This window comes from Melospiza georgiana, chromosome 4 (genome assembly GCF_028018845.1).
Source record: "Melospiza georgiana isolate bMelGeo1 chromosome 4, bMelGeo1.pri, whole genome shotgun sequence".
Classification (NCBI taxonomy): domain Eukaryota; kingdom Metazoa; phylum Chordata; class Aves; order Passeriformes; family Passerellidae; genus Melospiza; species Melospiza georgiana.
The window spans coordinates 34383211-34397252 of record NC_080433.1 but is presented as its reverse complement, the minus strand read 5'-3'; the positions used below and the strand labels follow the sequence as shown (position 1 = coordinate 34397252).

The 14042-nt window shown below is 42.9% G+C and overlaps 1 protein-coding gene across 1 annotated transcript in view; it reads left to right on the top strand.

Moving 5' to 3' along the window:
• The first annotated feature begins 560 nt into the window (after positions 1-560).
• ARHGDIB (Rho GDP dissociation inhibitor beta) overlaps positions 561-14042 on the top strand; it is a 44798-nt gene continuing 31316 nt past the window's right edge. The window contains exon 1 of the mRNA XM_058023593.1: positions 561-650. Coding sequence (XP_057879576.1) covers positions 638-650 — 13 coding nt within the window. The 5' untranslated portion in view covers positions 561-637. The remainder of the gene's footprint in view (positions 651-14042) is intronic.

The following is a 14042-nucleotide window of genomic DNA, read 5'->3' as shown; positions in this document are numbered from 1 at the left end:
ATGAGGAACAGTTCGGAGCACTGGATTTTGGATCTGCTTGGGTTTGCTCCATGGAAGACCTGCTTTTCCTCCACTGGTTCTAGAGGCACCAGTGGTAGTTCCTTGGCTGACACAGGAGTCCAAGTAGGTCATGTGTGAATGTACATCCCCAGGATTTCTCTGAATTGCAGGAAGGCATGGTTGTCCAGCCCCCTGGACCTTGCCCAGAGCAAGTCACAAAGGGGACACATGGCCCCAGAAGGGGCTGTGGGTGATGTGTTCTTTACTGAGCAGAAGAGGGAGAATTCAAACCTTCTTCTTGGAGTGCTCAGCATGTTACTGTGAGCTCTTGATCATGGATGAGACAGAAAAACAGAGCTCCACAAACATTCTCCAGTGCTAAACACCCATGGGAGTTCTGCTGTTTGCTGCCACAAGGCAAACGCCACGGCCTCTGTATCAGGAGTTATATTTGTTATGGGTGTATCAGTTTGTACACGACATGAGGGGCTGACCAGCGCTTTTTCACACACCCAGGAGAGTTTCCTCCTCCCTGTCACAGTCACACTCACGCGTGGTTGCACAACCCCCTCTAGAGTCAGACTCTGCACCGTCAGCGCTGGAAAGCAACGGATGAGTTTCTCTCTCTGTAGGGAAGATGGTCCTGAGGGGTAAGCAGGTTGATTTCCAGAATTGCTTTTTTCTTTTCCCAAAATGCCAGTTGAATGATCAGATTTACTACCCTTGTATAAACAATAATTTCTGGAATCTAATAATAAACCAAATAAACTCAGTCATATGCTCTTATTTCAATTACCCAATTTTATTTCTATCATCAAGATACTTAAAAAAACCCCCCATCATCTCAATCAGAATCGTGTGTAAGGTGCAGTGCTTTGCTAAGAGTCCACCCTTTGTGTAGAGAGGTGAACAGGAGAGGCAGAGAGAGCAAGGGTAGGAGGCAGGAGTGACTGCTCAGAGTTTGGAGTGGAAGAACTACCAATGAAAACTATGTCAGAAATCTGTCTTGTCCACTGGGCAGCATTATCCCTTACATGAGCTCTAAAGTTTGCTGCTGACAGGGGGACTTCATAGCTTAAACTTTAGTCTGGGGTCCCCAGGAAATTTGTGTACCTCTGGTGAGAATTTTTGTATTCTTTCTTGGAAAAAAAAAATGCTTGTGTCGGTAGCGGCTTGATTTAAAATGTTTTCTTGAAGCTTTATATTGCAAACTGGTTTTCTCTCTAAGTCTTAATTTGCTTCTGATTGAATCAAGGATGACAGGAATTCAGGATGAGTGCGCTAAAGTTTTGCTTGATATTGAAGAAATGCTCTTCACAAATTATTTATTTTTTAAAGGATCTGTGTTTTTTATATATATATATATATATATATATATATATATATATATATATATATATATATATAAATAATATATATAATATATAATAGATATATTCTATATACATATATATGCATATATAAAATTTATATATATATATTCCTTAAAATAATTTTATTTGCTTTTGCATAATGAAGTGATAGGTGCTATTTTCAGATTCTTGTGTAAACTTTATGAAAAATATTTTGGACACGTTTTTCTTTAATCTTATTCTTTCTACAGTGTCATAGCACACCTAAAGTGCTTTGGTTTTGTTACTTCTTTTCCAAAGAATCGTTTATTTCTAGTGGAACAGCTAAGAGGGCAGAGAAAAATAATAAGGGCTTTTAAAGAGGTCGGGTGCTGTTGCCAACAGAGAGAGCAAGAATGGCCACGAGATGGTAGCAGTCTGTCAGAGAAGGCCAGGAGAGGGATCTCAGCTTCTCTTCTTGATCCAGGGAGGCAAATGCCCGCTGTGAGCCTTGTACCATACAGTGGAACATTGGCAGTGTAGGAGCAGAGCTATTTTAGAACTATTTTTTGGAATTATTTCACTCTGAGGTGATGTCGTGTGAGGTAAACAATGAAGAGCAGCACCACAGGCTGCTGTGCCATGGCTCAAGCCAGGATGCCAAGTGCAAATCCATTTTAAATCTGCCAGTGTAAGCTGGCATTGGGATTGTGTCCTGCTGGGAGCCTTGGCTGGCTGGGTCAGCCCTCCTTTCTGGGCTGTGCTCATGGCACCCAGGCTGGCACAGCCCCAGCTGCAGGGTGCTGGCCTGCCACACCCCCCTTCTGCCCTGCTGGATCCCTTCAGAGGAGCACAAGGGGTTAAACCCATCCTGCTGGGCCTTGTGAGAGATCAGGTGTCATCCACTCTCCCCAGCTGACATAAACTTCATGCTAACAGAAAAGGACAGTGGAAGCTCCATCATGTGCCCTGTCTGGTTTGACAGCAGTGCAGTCATATGCCCACATGTGATCAGATTAAACTTGTGCTGCAGAGTGATCTGGCAGTGTGCAAACCCCTAATCATGTGCACACACACGGGTTTGGGGGAAAAAAGAGAAAGTTTTATTTCTGCTGCTTCTGCTGTAAGATAAAAGAGAAAGAGGATCTTCTAACAGACTGCTGAGGCAGAGAAGTGCAGGGATCATATTGGTCTGGGTTGAAATTACCAGAAAAGATACAGATTTTTCTGTAAACCACTTCTCTGTGGATTCTAGCACAATTTCATCCTTTTTTCATGCATGGAATTTATGGGAAGGTGTGTGAAGGCTGGCAACACTTATCTATCTTGTATCTGTTCTGCAGCATGCTTGAGTGAGGTTATTGTGTGTCAGCAGGACTTAATACAAAGGCAACATTCAACTCAAAACATCACAAAGTTAATTTGACTCTGCAGTGAAGACTAGCCCTGCTCTTCTTGTTCATTTCTCTGTACAAATGCTAATTGTGCTGCAATTAGCTGCAGTTTCATTTAGGCATGGTGCTCAGATGCGATGCTCAAACACCTTCCAGCATGCAGTTTAAATACTTCAAAGCCAGCAAAACGGTATCAGTGTTTGTATTGAACCAACTTTCATGACCATTTGCTTCCTGAGAGCTGTAACCAACACTCTGAGCAGCCTTTCCCTCTGTGAAGTCCAAGTTTTGTGTGAGCTTTTCTCCTCAGTGCTAATAATTTAAATACCTACTCATTACTCAGTAAGACTCTGTCCCTGGAGGCAAAGGAGGAGCCTAAGTGTCACTTCATGTCCCAAAAATGAAGACTTGGTTTGCCTGAGGTGCCTTAACCCAGTGCAAACATGCACACATGCTTTAGATTTCTCCCAGTCTCCATAGGACTATTCTTAGCAGCACAGTGAAATGTGGTTGTGTTAAACGTGCTACAGAGAAGGTTCAAAATAAATCATGTCTCAAATTGACCTGATTCTCTTTGCTGCTTTCTTTTGGCTATAATACAGCTCACAAAGGGAGAAAATGCTGTACTGAAAGTAACAGTTTAGTTAGTTTCTCTCTGATGCAACTGTTGACACATTTTTCTATTTCTGACTTAATTTCCATGCTTTCCTTTGATTGCACAATTCTCAAAGGTGCATCCTCCATTTTACAGAAAGCAAATGGTTTTAAGAATATATATATTGCAGATACTTTTAGCTAAATAAAAATAATCTACTCTCTGGATACTTACACAATTGGCTCACTTATGGGATTTGGTAAATCTCCATGAATTTTTACAGGTATTTAAGAAGCTCCAAGTCAAGCAAGCTCCTTTAAATCCAGTTATTTTTGCTTTGTTCTTTTCTGTTTTTTACAGACATTTTGTTCTCTCAGGTCATCTCACAGCGTCACATCCCCAGCAGCCAATACTGATTCTTGTGTCCATGCTTAGGGTACTTTTTGTTGTTGCTGTTGTTGTTGTTGTTTGTTTGTTTGTTTTTGTTTTGTTGGGTTTTTTTTTCCCCCAGTTCCATCTTCAATAAGCCTCCTGGACTTTCTTGAAGATTTCATTTGCAACTGCAAAGAAACCCATGTGTATTACAAGTCTTCTATGTGGATTAAAAATGTTTTAAAATACTTTATTTCAAAGACTGGACATAAGAGTTCTTGAAGATCCATGGAGCTGGGTACTTGACACACACCTGAACTCAGAAAAAAACACACCTGGTATGCAAAAAAAGTAAAAAATGTGTAAAATATTTTTCTGTTTTCTCTAACAAGTTGCTTTGAGCCTGTAGTAATGTTTAAATTCCTTCCTGTGTTTACTGAGATATCAAGGAGGTCTGTAAATATGTTTCTTTCCTATTTTCCTCCAAATGTTCTGGTTCTTGTATATAAAGAGAAGTTTCTTCACATACTTGGGGAATAATCAGAATATTTTTCTTTGTAAATTCAATCTGTTTTAAAGTCTTGGCTGAAGTTCTTGAGACCTGTGGAAACAACCTGAGATCACCTAAAAGGAAATCTGAGATATCATGGTACAAACCTGGCCTTGCAATGTCAGAAAGTTTGCAAGCAACAATATATCCCCTTTTCTGAGGCAATGCTGTTTTAACTCAAGTGCTTGCCCAAATCAAGTTACTGTGTTCCAGCACAATCCCTTGAGAGAAATGGGCAATGCTGAGAAACTTTTGGAAATGGTTGGGGAAAAAAAGAGTCACAGCAAATGGGTGATGACCACACATGGATCTTCCTGCTCCTGCACGTGATCTCAAGAGGTCAGGAGGGTCATTTAATTATATGGTTGAGCAGCACTTAGCACAGCAAAGCTTTGAACCCTGCTAAAGGTTTTTGGATGTTATGGGAATGCCAGTAAACACTGTGCTATTTAACCAATGGTTATTGTAGTGCTTTCAGAATTTGTTTTGTTCCCACAGTTTTTATTTTTATCCACATTCCTCAGCTATGTGTTGGTGTGACTATCACTGCCATTGTCTTGCCAGGATTGGTCCTCACTGCATTCTAGTCTACTTCATTTTTGGATTCTGAGCATGGCACTGACCTCTAACCAAATGCAGTGTCCCTGCTGAGCTTGGCACCTTGGGGCTTTCCCTTGCTTGTGAAGAGTTAATCCTGTAGCTGAGGCTGGAGCAGAGCTCATGCCATGCTGAAGCAGGTGCTGTGCTTGGTTAGATGAATCCATCCTTCAGCTCCAGCAGTTTTATTGACTCGATCCCCCTTGGCAGTCCTGCTATAGACACCTAAAGCCAGGGGAGGTGAAACCATCCCTGGGTACCTGCGCCATGCTGCCCGTGTAACCAACCAAGCATGGGAACATGGTGTGTGGAGGGGGCTCAACCCAATCCCCATCAGTTGGCTGGGGGCTGCAGGGGCTGTACCCCTGCCCACAAAAGGGGCTCCTCTCAATTTTCCCTGTTCTGTGAATCTGCCATAGCCATGCCCACAGAGCTGGCCACATCTAGGGCAGAACATGAGCTCCAGATAACAGTTTCTCTCCCTTTTTCCCTCTGCCACACCTTCCCTCCCTGCCCTGTCCTCCCCTTTGGCCAATCCCTGCTGCTGTTCCCAGTGCTATCCTGGTGCCCATAGCCATCAGGGGGGATTAGGGCTGGTGGCAGACCAGGGGTAGCAGGGCTGATGAATTTCAGTGTTGGTACAGAGTCTGAGTCTGTGACTTGCAGTAAAGATTGCCTCTGATTTAACACTCAGCCATCCAGGATGCCCTGGGATAACCAGGCTTGTGTCTTAGAAAGACCTCAATAAATTACAGGGCAGCCAGAAGTCCTCTTTAGCTCAGAGATTACACTCCAAAATTGTAGAATGCAGGCTGATGGTGAGCAGCAATATGACACCAGTGCTGGGAGGAACAGTGGCCAGCTTTCTAGAATGGCACAGAAATGAGGGGGAAGTGAGAAAGCTGATGGGGAAAATGCTTTAGGGTGTGAAAGTTTTGTTTCACAAAAGGGAAGGTGAGCAGACAGTATGTGCCCACTGATGGCAGCTCTGATCCTATGGCACTGCATCAATAAGCAGAAGCATTTGGACACCAGCTGTCCTACTTGTGTTAAACACCATGAACTTGGATTAACATTCCCACAGCACAAGAGATGGAAAATGTTTTGTTATTTTCTCATTTACTTCTTTGTGGAAACATGCTGTCTGGAGCTGAAGTGGTCTGTGTGAAATACTCCCCGTGCCTTCAGTGATTTTGGGGCTGGCGCATGGGGGTCCTGTCTGCATTTCACAGCTCAGAGGTGCTGGGCTGGCTCCAGTCAGAGCAGTGCTGTGCTGAGACAGCAGCCTGAACCCCGAGAGCAGCACAGCAGTTCCACTGGTGATCCATTTCCCTGCAGGAGGATCAGCTGAGCATGAGCAGGCTGCTGGGCTGAGGGGCCAGGCTGCTTCCCAAGGCAGAACTCTTCTCTGGGCAGTAACTCTGCAACCTTTGCAGCAGGCTCTGCACCACACAGAGCTGTGATATAACAGACAACATGACAAACACTAACACGGCTGAGCTTATTTTAGTGTCTCTGTTGCAAGAGAGCTGTACCCAGATTAGGAAAATATGGAGTAGATCTGGTGATGCTTAATAAGTCAAGAAGATCTGGGGCTGGCTGTGTAAATCAGCATAGTAGATCTATAATGCAAAAACACTAAAAAGTTCAATAATGTTCCTACTTTTAAGATAAGAGCAAAGCCTCCTGGCTCACTGAAATGACAACAGCTCAGATAAAGTAGAACTGAAAAGGTAATGAAACCACTGCACTAACTTTAAGCTATCTGGCATGGATGCTGCTGAGAAAATTGGTGCAGCAGCAAGAATTCTGCATGGACTGCAAAATGCTGCTGAGAAGCTATAAAAAAAATCACCATAGCTTCACATTTCAGCTAGTTGAAACACAATCCAGAAACTAGTATGTATGAAACAAGCTCCTGCTCTTCTTAGACTTTTCTAGACTGCCTCCAGCCTTGGATGATTTCTTCTATCTTTTCCCTAAACATTTAAAAATATTTTTTCTAATGCACTGACCATGAAATCAAAGCATAGTGACAAGCATCTTTCTTGCTTTGATTGTTTGTTCTGGATTCTTCAGAAATAGTTCATGAAGTCCCTGCAGACTGTAGACCACAGACTGAAAATCATTTAATAATTCTCTTTGCATGTGCCTTGCAGATTCCTGGGACACAGCCTGCTCTTCAGCAGAAAAATCAGGGTGATGCCTCACAAATGCTTTAATAGGTTATTTGAGACTGAAGGTGTGGTTTTTAGGGAGTATGTATGGCAAAAAGAACCTGGGAGACAACAAAAGGGCTAAGCAACATTTAGAGTATGATAATGAATGATGTTCTTAATTTCTTTTTGCATTCAAAAATTTTCTTTATGGGGTGAGAGCTAAGTGAGTTTGTGGAGTAGAAAAGGCTGGTTAGAGTTCCTCTGCTGTGGCTAGGTTGGGGTTTTTAATTTTAAATTTGGGTTAGGAACAGTGTGTGGCTGTTACTTTCTTCTTCAGTTATATTTTTAACTTTTGGCAAAGTTCCATAGTCTTGAAGATGTTTATTTTTATAGATTTCAGAAAACAAAATAAATAAAAACAAACCATTTGGATCTCTGTGCTTGTATAATTCAATGTCACGACTATGACTTTTTCTGGTCAAAACCAGGACCCAGCAGCTGTTTTTTTTCTGCAGCTGTTGAGAACTCAAATAATACTTGATAGTGTTAAAGGTACAAAATATTTTTTTTTAAAACCCAACCATTGTCTTTGCTTCCAATAAGAGAAAGTTATTTATGCAACGGCTGCCAAAAGATGAAACTCATGTTATAACACTGCATTTTTCCAAGCAAGCCCATCCCAGCAGCTGGGGAGGGGCTTACCACTCATTTTCCTACTCTAGGAAATACTTCCATGTGGGGAGAATTTATCCTGAGACACAAAGACACCATTGAGGATGGACATCCTGGACCCCTCTGTGCTGGTCCTGGCCCCAGGTACTATGGGACTGCTCCCCTCCTGCATGACAGGGGGGCTGTGGGAGGCAGCTGGAATCCTTATGCTCATCCTAAGATTCCTCCTCCATCAGCTTTGGAAAAGCTTGTAAATGTTTCTATGGACGGGGAACTTCTGTGTGTTTCAGAGTCAGAAATGGGAAGCTCAGAAGGGTCTTCACTTGGCACAGCCTCACCCAGAATGGTTTTGCCTCAAGGCCTGTGAAGCAGGAGCTAGTAGGGCAGAGGTTTTAGGGCTCAGTTTTTGCAGAGACTCGTAAAGGATGCCACTGTCATTAAAGGAGCTTTCTGATATTTCTGGCTCTAAAAAGTCCAATAAAAATTTAAGTGGGAAAACATACCAAAGTCACCCTTATTTTCTGTATTTATAGCTCCAGTTCTCCCAATACACCACAGATGTTACTGACCATACAAGGCTGCATCCTCAATAAGGACAGTCCGTGCTGGCATCTCCTGAAGTCTGGCATGGCCAGGAGCTGAGTGCCCGGCACTGTGCAGAGGGGAAGGCAGGCACAGGAACCCCTGGAGGAGCAGCAGGCAGAGCCAGCACAAGCACACCAGGAGTTCCATGAGAGCAGGACCCGTTTGGCAGCCACTGCCACCATGCTCCAAAGGGAGCTGAAAGGAGGCAGCTGAGTACAGGGCATGGGCATGTGCCCCCTCCCACACCTGTAGCCTTGCCAACTCTAGCACTGGAACAGGAGCTCCTGCCACGGTCTGTGCAGGCTGCTGCTGACTGCAAATCCAAAACATGGCCTTGCTTCTGCAGCTGGACTTTGCTCTGAGGCAACAGGGGTGTCCTGGATACCCTCTTGTTAAGGAAACCTTATTTACTATTAATATATTAGTAGTATCTCTCTCTTTTGAATCCCTTGGGAATCTGCAGTATTCCCTGTGCTTCTGCTATATCAGGTGTGGACCCTACCTGCTGGGTTGATCACCCAGTTTCTGCCCTAGGTGTGTCCTGCCAGCTTTCCTGAGGCAATAATTCACCACCTTAGCTTTGCTTTGAGTAACCCAAAAGATGCAATATGCTCAGTTAAGGTATTAGTGAGCATGAGGCAGTCTCCTCTGGTTTGCCATAGATGGCTAAAAGGTTAAACCAACAGCTACCTCATCTTCTCTAAAATATTCCTTCTTGCTAATTATTTAATGAAGGCTAAGAACTTTATCTCTTTCCACAGTAAATCCCTCATTCCCATTGCTTCAATGAACCTAGATGGTTTTACTGCTAGGATCAGCTGCCATCACTCTGGAGAAGCAGGAGGTTGACACTTGGAGTGGTGATGTCTCAAAACCAAAATGTGGAAAGAGACTAATTGCTGGAAGAAAACGCAGTTCCTTGAAGCAGTGCACACAAGATCACCTGAGCTTCTCCCAAGGACCCAGAAAGCCAGTCTTGTGACCAGCTGCAGTAAATGTTAGGTGACTTATGGGTACAAGGTCAATTTTCAGCAGCTGTTGCTCTGATCCTGTATGTAGAGAATGGCAGTGAAGTGTAGTTTTTTAATCTTCAAACTACTGCTAGAATGGAGTAATTGTAAAGATTATTTTATCTGCCCAACAGGAAATTTACTTAACCAACTTCCTTAAGTAGCTTCTACTTATCTTCACAATGTCCCATCTGAATTCTTTAAATGCTGCTCCTAAGTAACACTGACTTAACAGAAAAAACATCCTCCCCCTGTATTTAAATACAGGTGGTGTCCTAACCTCTCTAGGTCAGAAACAACATGAAGTTTTAATAGTTTTCAAGTGACAATATTCTAATTGGAACCCAACAATTGCAGTTGACTACCACTGGCCAAAAAATGAATGACCACAACATCCTCTTCCTGGGAGAACCAAAATTAATAGGAATAGGTTACTTTTGTCAATATAGTACTCTTGTCTCTTCCAGGGGAAGCACTGAGGAAACTTGCAGGTAGCATCAAGTAAAACAAGTTGGGGGTATTTATGCATTCTGAGAGAAAAAGGCCACAGATCTATTAATTTCTTTTTTTTTCAGGTGTGAGTGTTTATTGTGTGAACTCCTTAACTAAGGGTACCATAGATAGTAAAAGTGTCTATAGGTTCAGAAAGTGTCTCTACTGCATCATGAAGGAAAAATTTACCAAGTGCTATTGTACACAAAGACATCATCTCTGGCTCAGGATGTCCTTGAGTGCAAATCACTGGAAGCTATCAGATATGTTAGCGACATCCTGTGGTATATGTAATTTGTATCTTGTCCTTTGCTACAGCTGGAGACAAAGTACTGGGTCTGAAGGACTTTTTTTCTGATTTGGTGGAGACTTTTGATTCTTGTGCTTTTCTGCAGATTTCTTATTTAAATCAGACACACAGCAGGCAGCAAAGAAGACTTATTTTGCCTGTTCTATAGCAATAGACTAGAAAATTTGCAGTGCCTGCGCCAGGCTCGGGGGCATTGGTTTAACATACTTGCCAATCTCTGTTCCGCCAATACAGGTTATTGCATTCAAACCCAGTTCTTGCTCATGGAATCCCACCTGTGCACCAGTGGGTAAGCATGGGTATTAGCCTGTCAAACACAGCTGGCATCATCCTAGTGACATCCTGTACAGTTCTGACTTGAAAGCCTCTCCAGTGGTTCTGCACAAGAGCTCTAAAATGCTTGGGCCACAGATGTTACCCTCAGCATATCTATCTCCCTTCCTGTCACACACTCTTGGTTTGAAGATCTACAGGGCATAGATCATGTGAAAAATTATTTCTGAGTTTCATTATTGCCTCTGTGAGAAATTAGCAATGGGGTTCTTATCTGAAATTGCCAAACCAGCCACCAGATATGATTTTACTTTTCTGCTGCGTATAAGGAAGACTCACCTCCTATCAGAAACAGTTCCCATGAAGACATTTCTGGGTCTGATCAAATGGCCTTTTGACCATCTCTTTAGTAAACTAAAGAGGATTTTAGGACCTTTGATGAAAAATAAGAAAACTGTTTTTGTTACTGAGTACTGTTCAGCAGCTGAGCTGCAGCAATGAGTTGCTCTTGTGCTCTGAGCTGGCTGCTTGCAGAGATATGTGCAAGCCCAAGTCACTGTGAACTGTATGTTATTTGACAATTGGAGCAGCCAAAGAGGTCACCCTCTCTAACCCAGTCAGTGAGCAGCAACCCCCTTGACTTGGATTTGTGTCCAAGCTTTGGACTGATTTATCCTCTCTGTGTACATTCAGTGCCTTGTCACAAAGCTCAAGGGATGGAAGTGCCTATGATACAGATTTTTAAGTAAAGTCAAAGTGAAGACATGGGAAGGACAGAGAATGGATTTTGCCCTGTTATGTAGCTCCCAGCCACAATTACAGTTTGAAAGCAAGCCAGAGGATTTGTTCTATTGAGAATCCTTGGGACATTTATTTGAGGTTCAGAGAGAAATTCCAGGTGGCTCCCACAGTATGATTTTTTTCAGACCTTTGAAAGATGTGATTTAAAATTTCCTCCGTAACTAAATGATTAAAACTAGCAACAACTTCCTCCTGTTTGCAATTTAGTTAATATTAAATTTGTCTCTATCATTTTTGTCTGAAGGAACTTGGGAATCCAGTTCATTTAGAGAGATCAAGAAATAATGTTCTTCTGAGAGTAGGCACCCAAAGGCTTCAAGCTCCTCATGTTCTATCACTGTATCAGCCCTGGGCTGGGAAATGAGGGTGAGGAAATATTTCTTCCTGAAGAGTTTATCAACAGCATCTTGTCATGAAGGCAGCTAATTATTATGGTTAAATGCTGCTGGAAGTTCTGGAATTCTTATGAGTGCAAATTTTATACACATACAAAAGCTACTGTAAGAGAATATAAAATCATAAAGCCTTTTCAATCAGACAGTTCACTGGTTTGCAGCAGGTTGGAGGATTTTTTGGAGGTTGACCTGATCCAAAGCTTATGGAAGCCAGTGCAAAAACTCCAAAGAGAATCCTGGCTTTAATTCAAGGAATTAAGTTGTATGCCTTAATGCCATAGGATATTATTGCACTAAAGAGCTTATTAAGATTAAAATGGGATTAGGCATTACTATGAATGAATGCAAAAAGTTTTCATGGCTGGGATAAAGCTTCAAAGCTTTATTCCACATTTCAGGGATATGGTTCTAGACTGAAGCAAAGAAAAATATATTGCATATCATAGCATCACACACAATGCAGTGCATGTTGTGCCTTCCAAAGTGAGAAACCTGGCACTGATGGTAGGATGTGGAACGAAAATCTTACTGTATTTTCCAAAGAAGCAGTTCTCACTGAAGAGTGAAATGAAAATGTCTCATGTGCTTCCATGTTCTCTGTTTTGAGCTTGAGATTTTTCCTGGTTTTTTCATATTCATTTTTCAGAGGCTGAGGACCCAGCATCTCACTTTGTCTTGTTATCAGAAGCTTACAGATGGCTGCTAAACAGAGCTTCCTGTGTATGTAGCTTTGATATTGTAACGGTTGAGCAAGAGTTTCATATGAAAAGCAAACTTTCTATACATCACTAGAGTACAGCTTGAGAGACAGCAGCAATGGATATGGCCTGGTGTGACTCCTGCAGGGAACTACGCCTGTTCTGTACCAGATGTTCTCTGCAGGGGATTCTTGGATGCTTTCTACAACACAGTCACACATGTACTGACTATCAGAGCCTTCCCAGTTCCCATGGGGACCATGTTTTCCCAGGGAAGGTATTTGTCAGGATTTCTTGATAACAGCTAGTTAACATTTTGATGTTATTTTCAGACAGTTCTTCCTTGTTTCATCCTTGCTAATATCTATCCTCCTTTGTTATCTATACCCCACAGCTGCCTCCAGGTGGGAATCATAACTCCACCTGGCTCTTTCAGGGGGCTGTGCATGCTGGAGCAACTTCCCTGATGCCTGTGAAGTCCTAACTCCTCCTTTCTTCATTTTTGTTTACTCTTCATCCCCCTTCTACACGAGTTCAAAATACAGAACAGTTTATCAGCTTTTGTCCTGGAACTGAATGGACCTTTGTGGATGGGGATGCAATGGTGTTAAGATCCTCTCAGATTTATCACAATATAGCTTCTTGTGGTACTCTTTCTGTACAGGCAGCTTTAGTTCAAAATTGCCTCCTTTACTGACCATATTTCGTTCCAATGTAATTGTTGACTTGCTTTCCCTCTGCTCTTGTCTGAGACTGGTGCTTACCAGATCATCTAGCTTTAGGTGTGTGTTTGAAAGGATTTTCCCCAGTGCCTCCATCTGTGTGTTCCTCATCCCAGCTGTCTGTTGGTGACCTGGCCAGGTACTGACATTTTCAAGACTGTCTGAGCTGCATCTTTGCAGTGCCCCCTTATTACTGAAGTTCAGCATCCTCAGGCTGGAGTAATGCCCTTGCTTGGAGACCAGGGTTATAACTCATTCATTAGTTCACAGTGATGTACTTACAAAGTGCCTGGAAAGACCTTGGTCCCAGGGAATGTTGCTGGTAAAACTGCAGTTGCTAAAGCCAGATCTAATACAACTTGTTGTTTTCCACATGGTTGTCCTTCTGTTATTTTGCTTCCCTTACTGTCAGACCTGCAGCCAATTCCCTGGTGCAGACAGATGCAAGATTGCTATGCCCATGCCAGCAGCTGTCTGGGTGATAGAGATTTGAGCTGGCTTGAATCCAGATAGCTCTTGTGAGATGAGCAAATGCATTTGCCGTCTCCCTGTGCCTAGAGAAACCAATGTGGTGTTTTGATCAAGCAATGGGAGTTTGTGCCTCAGGTCACTGGTGGGGCAGAAACCTCTGTAGGGCTGAGGAATTGGCCTTGCCTTCCATCTGCCTATAGCCTGTGTGCCCCTCTACAGCCCCTGTAAACCTGCCTAGGTCATGCTTCCAAGAGATGTGTTCCAGCAGCCCTCAGTGGTGGGGGTTTTAATGATCCTGGGATTTCTATCTGTTGCTCCTTTTGGTGTCCTGTCCGGAGGTGAAGGGAAGTAAAACATGGGTTTATCAAGTTCTCCTAATAGCACAAGACATAGATTTTCCCCTGATGTTATTCCTGCTCCCCTACTCTGTCACCCATGATCACAGGGTCACTGTAGTGGTAGTCTGGAGCTCGCACACTTTGGTGTGTTTTTCTCCAGGCTCTCTTCCTTCCTGGGTGGTTGTGCAGCCACAGCCTCCCAGAGAGAGCAAGGGACCGAGTTCAGCTTGCTCAGTGCTTTATAAATTATTTGTGCCTTTTGTGGATGCTCTTGCTC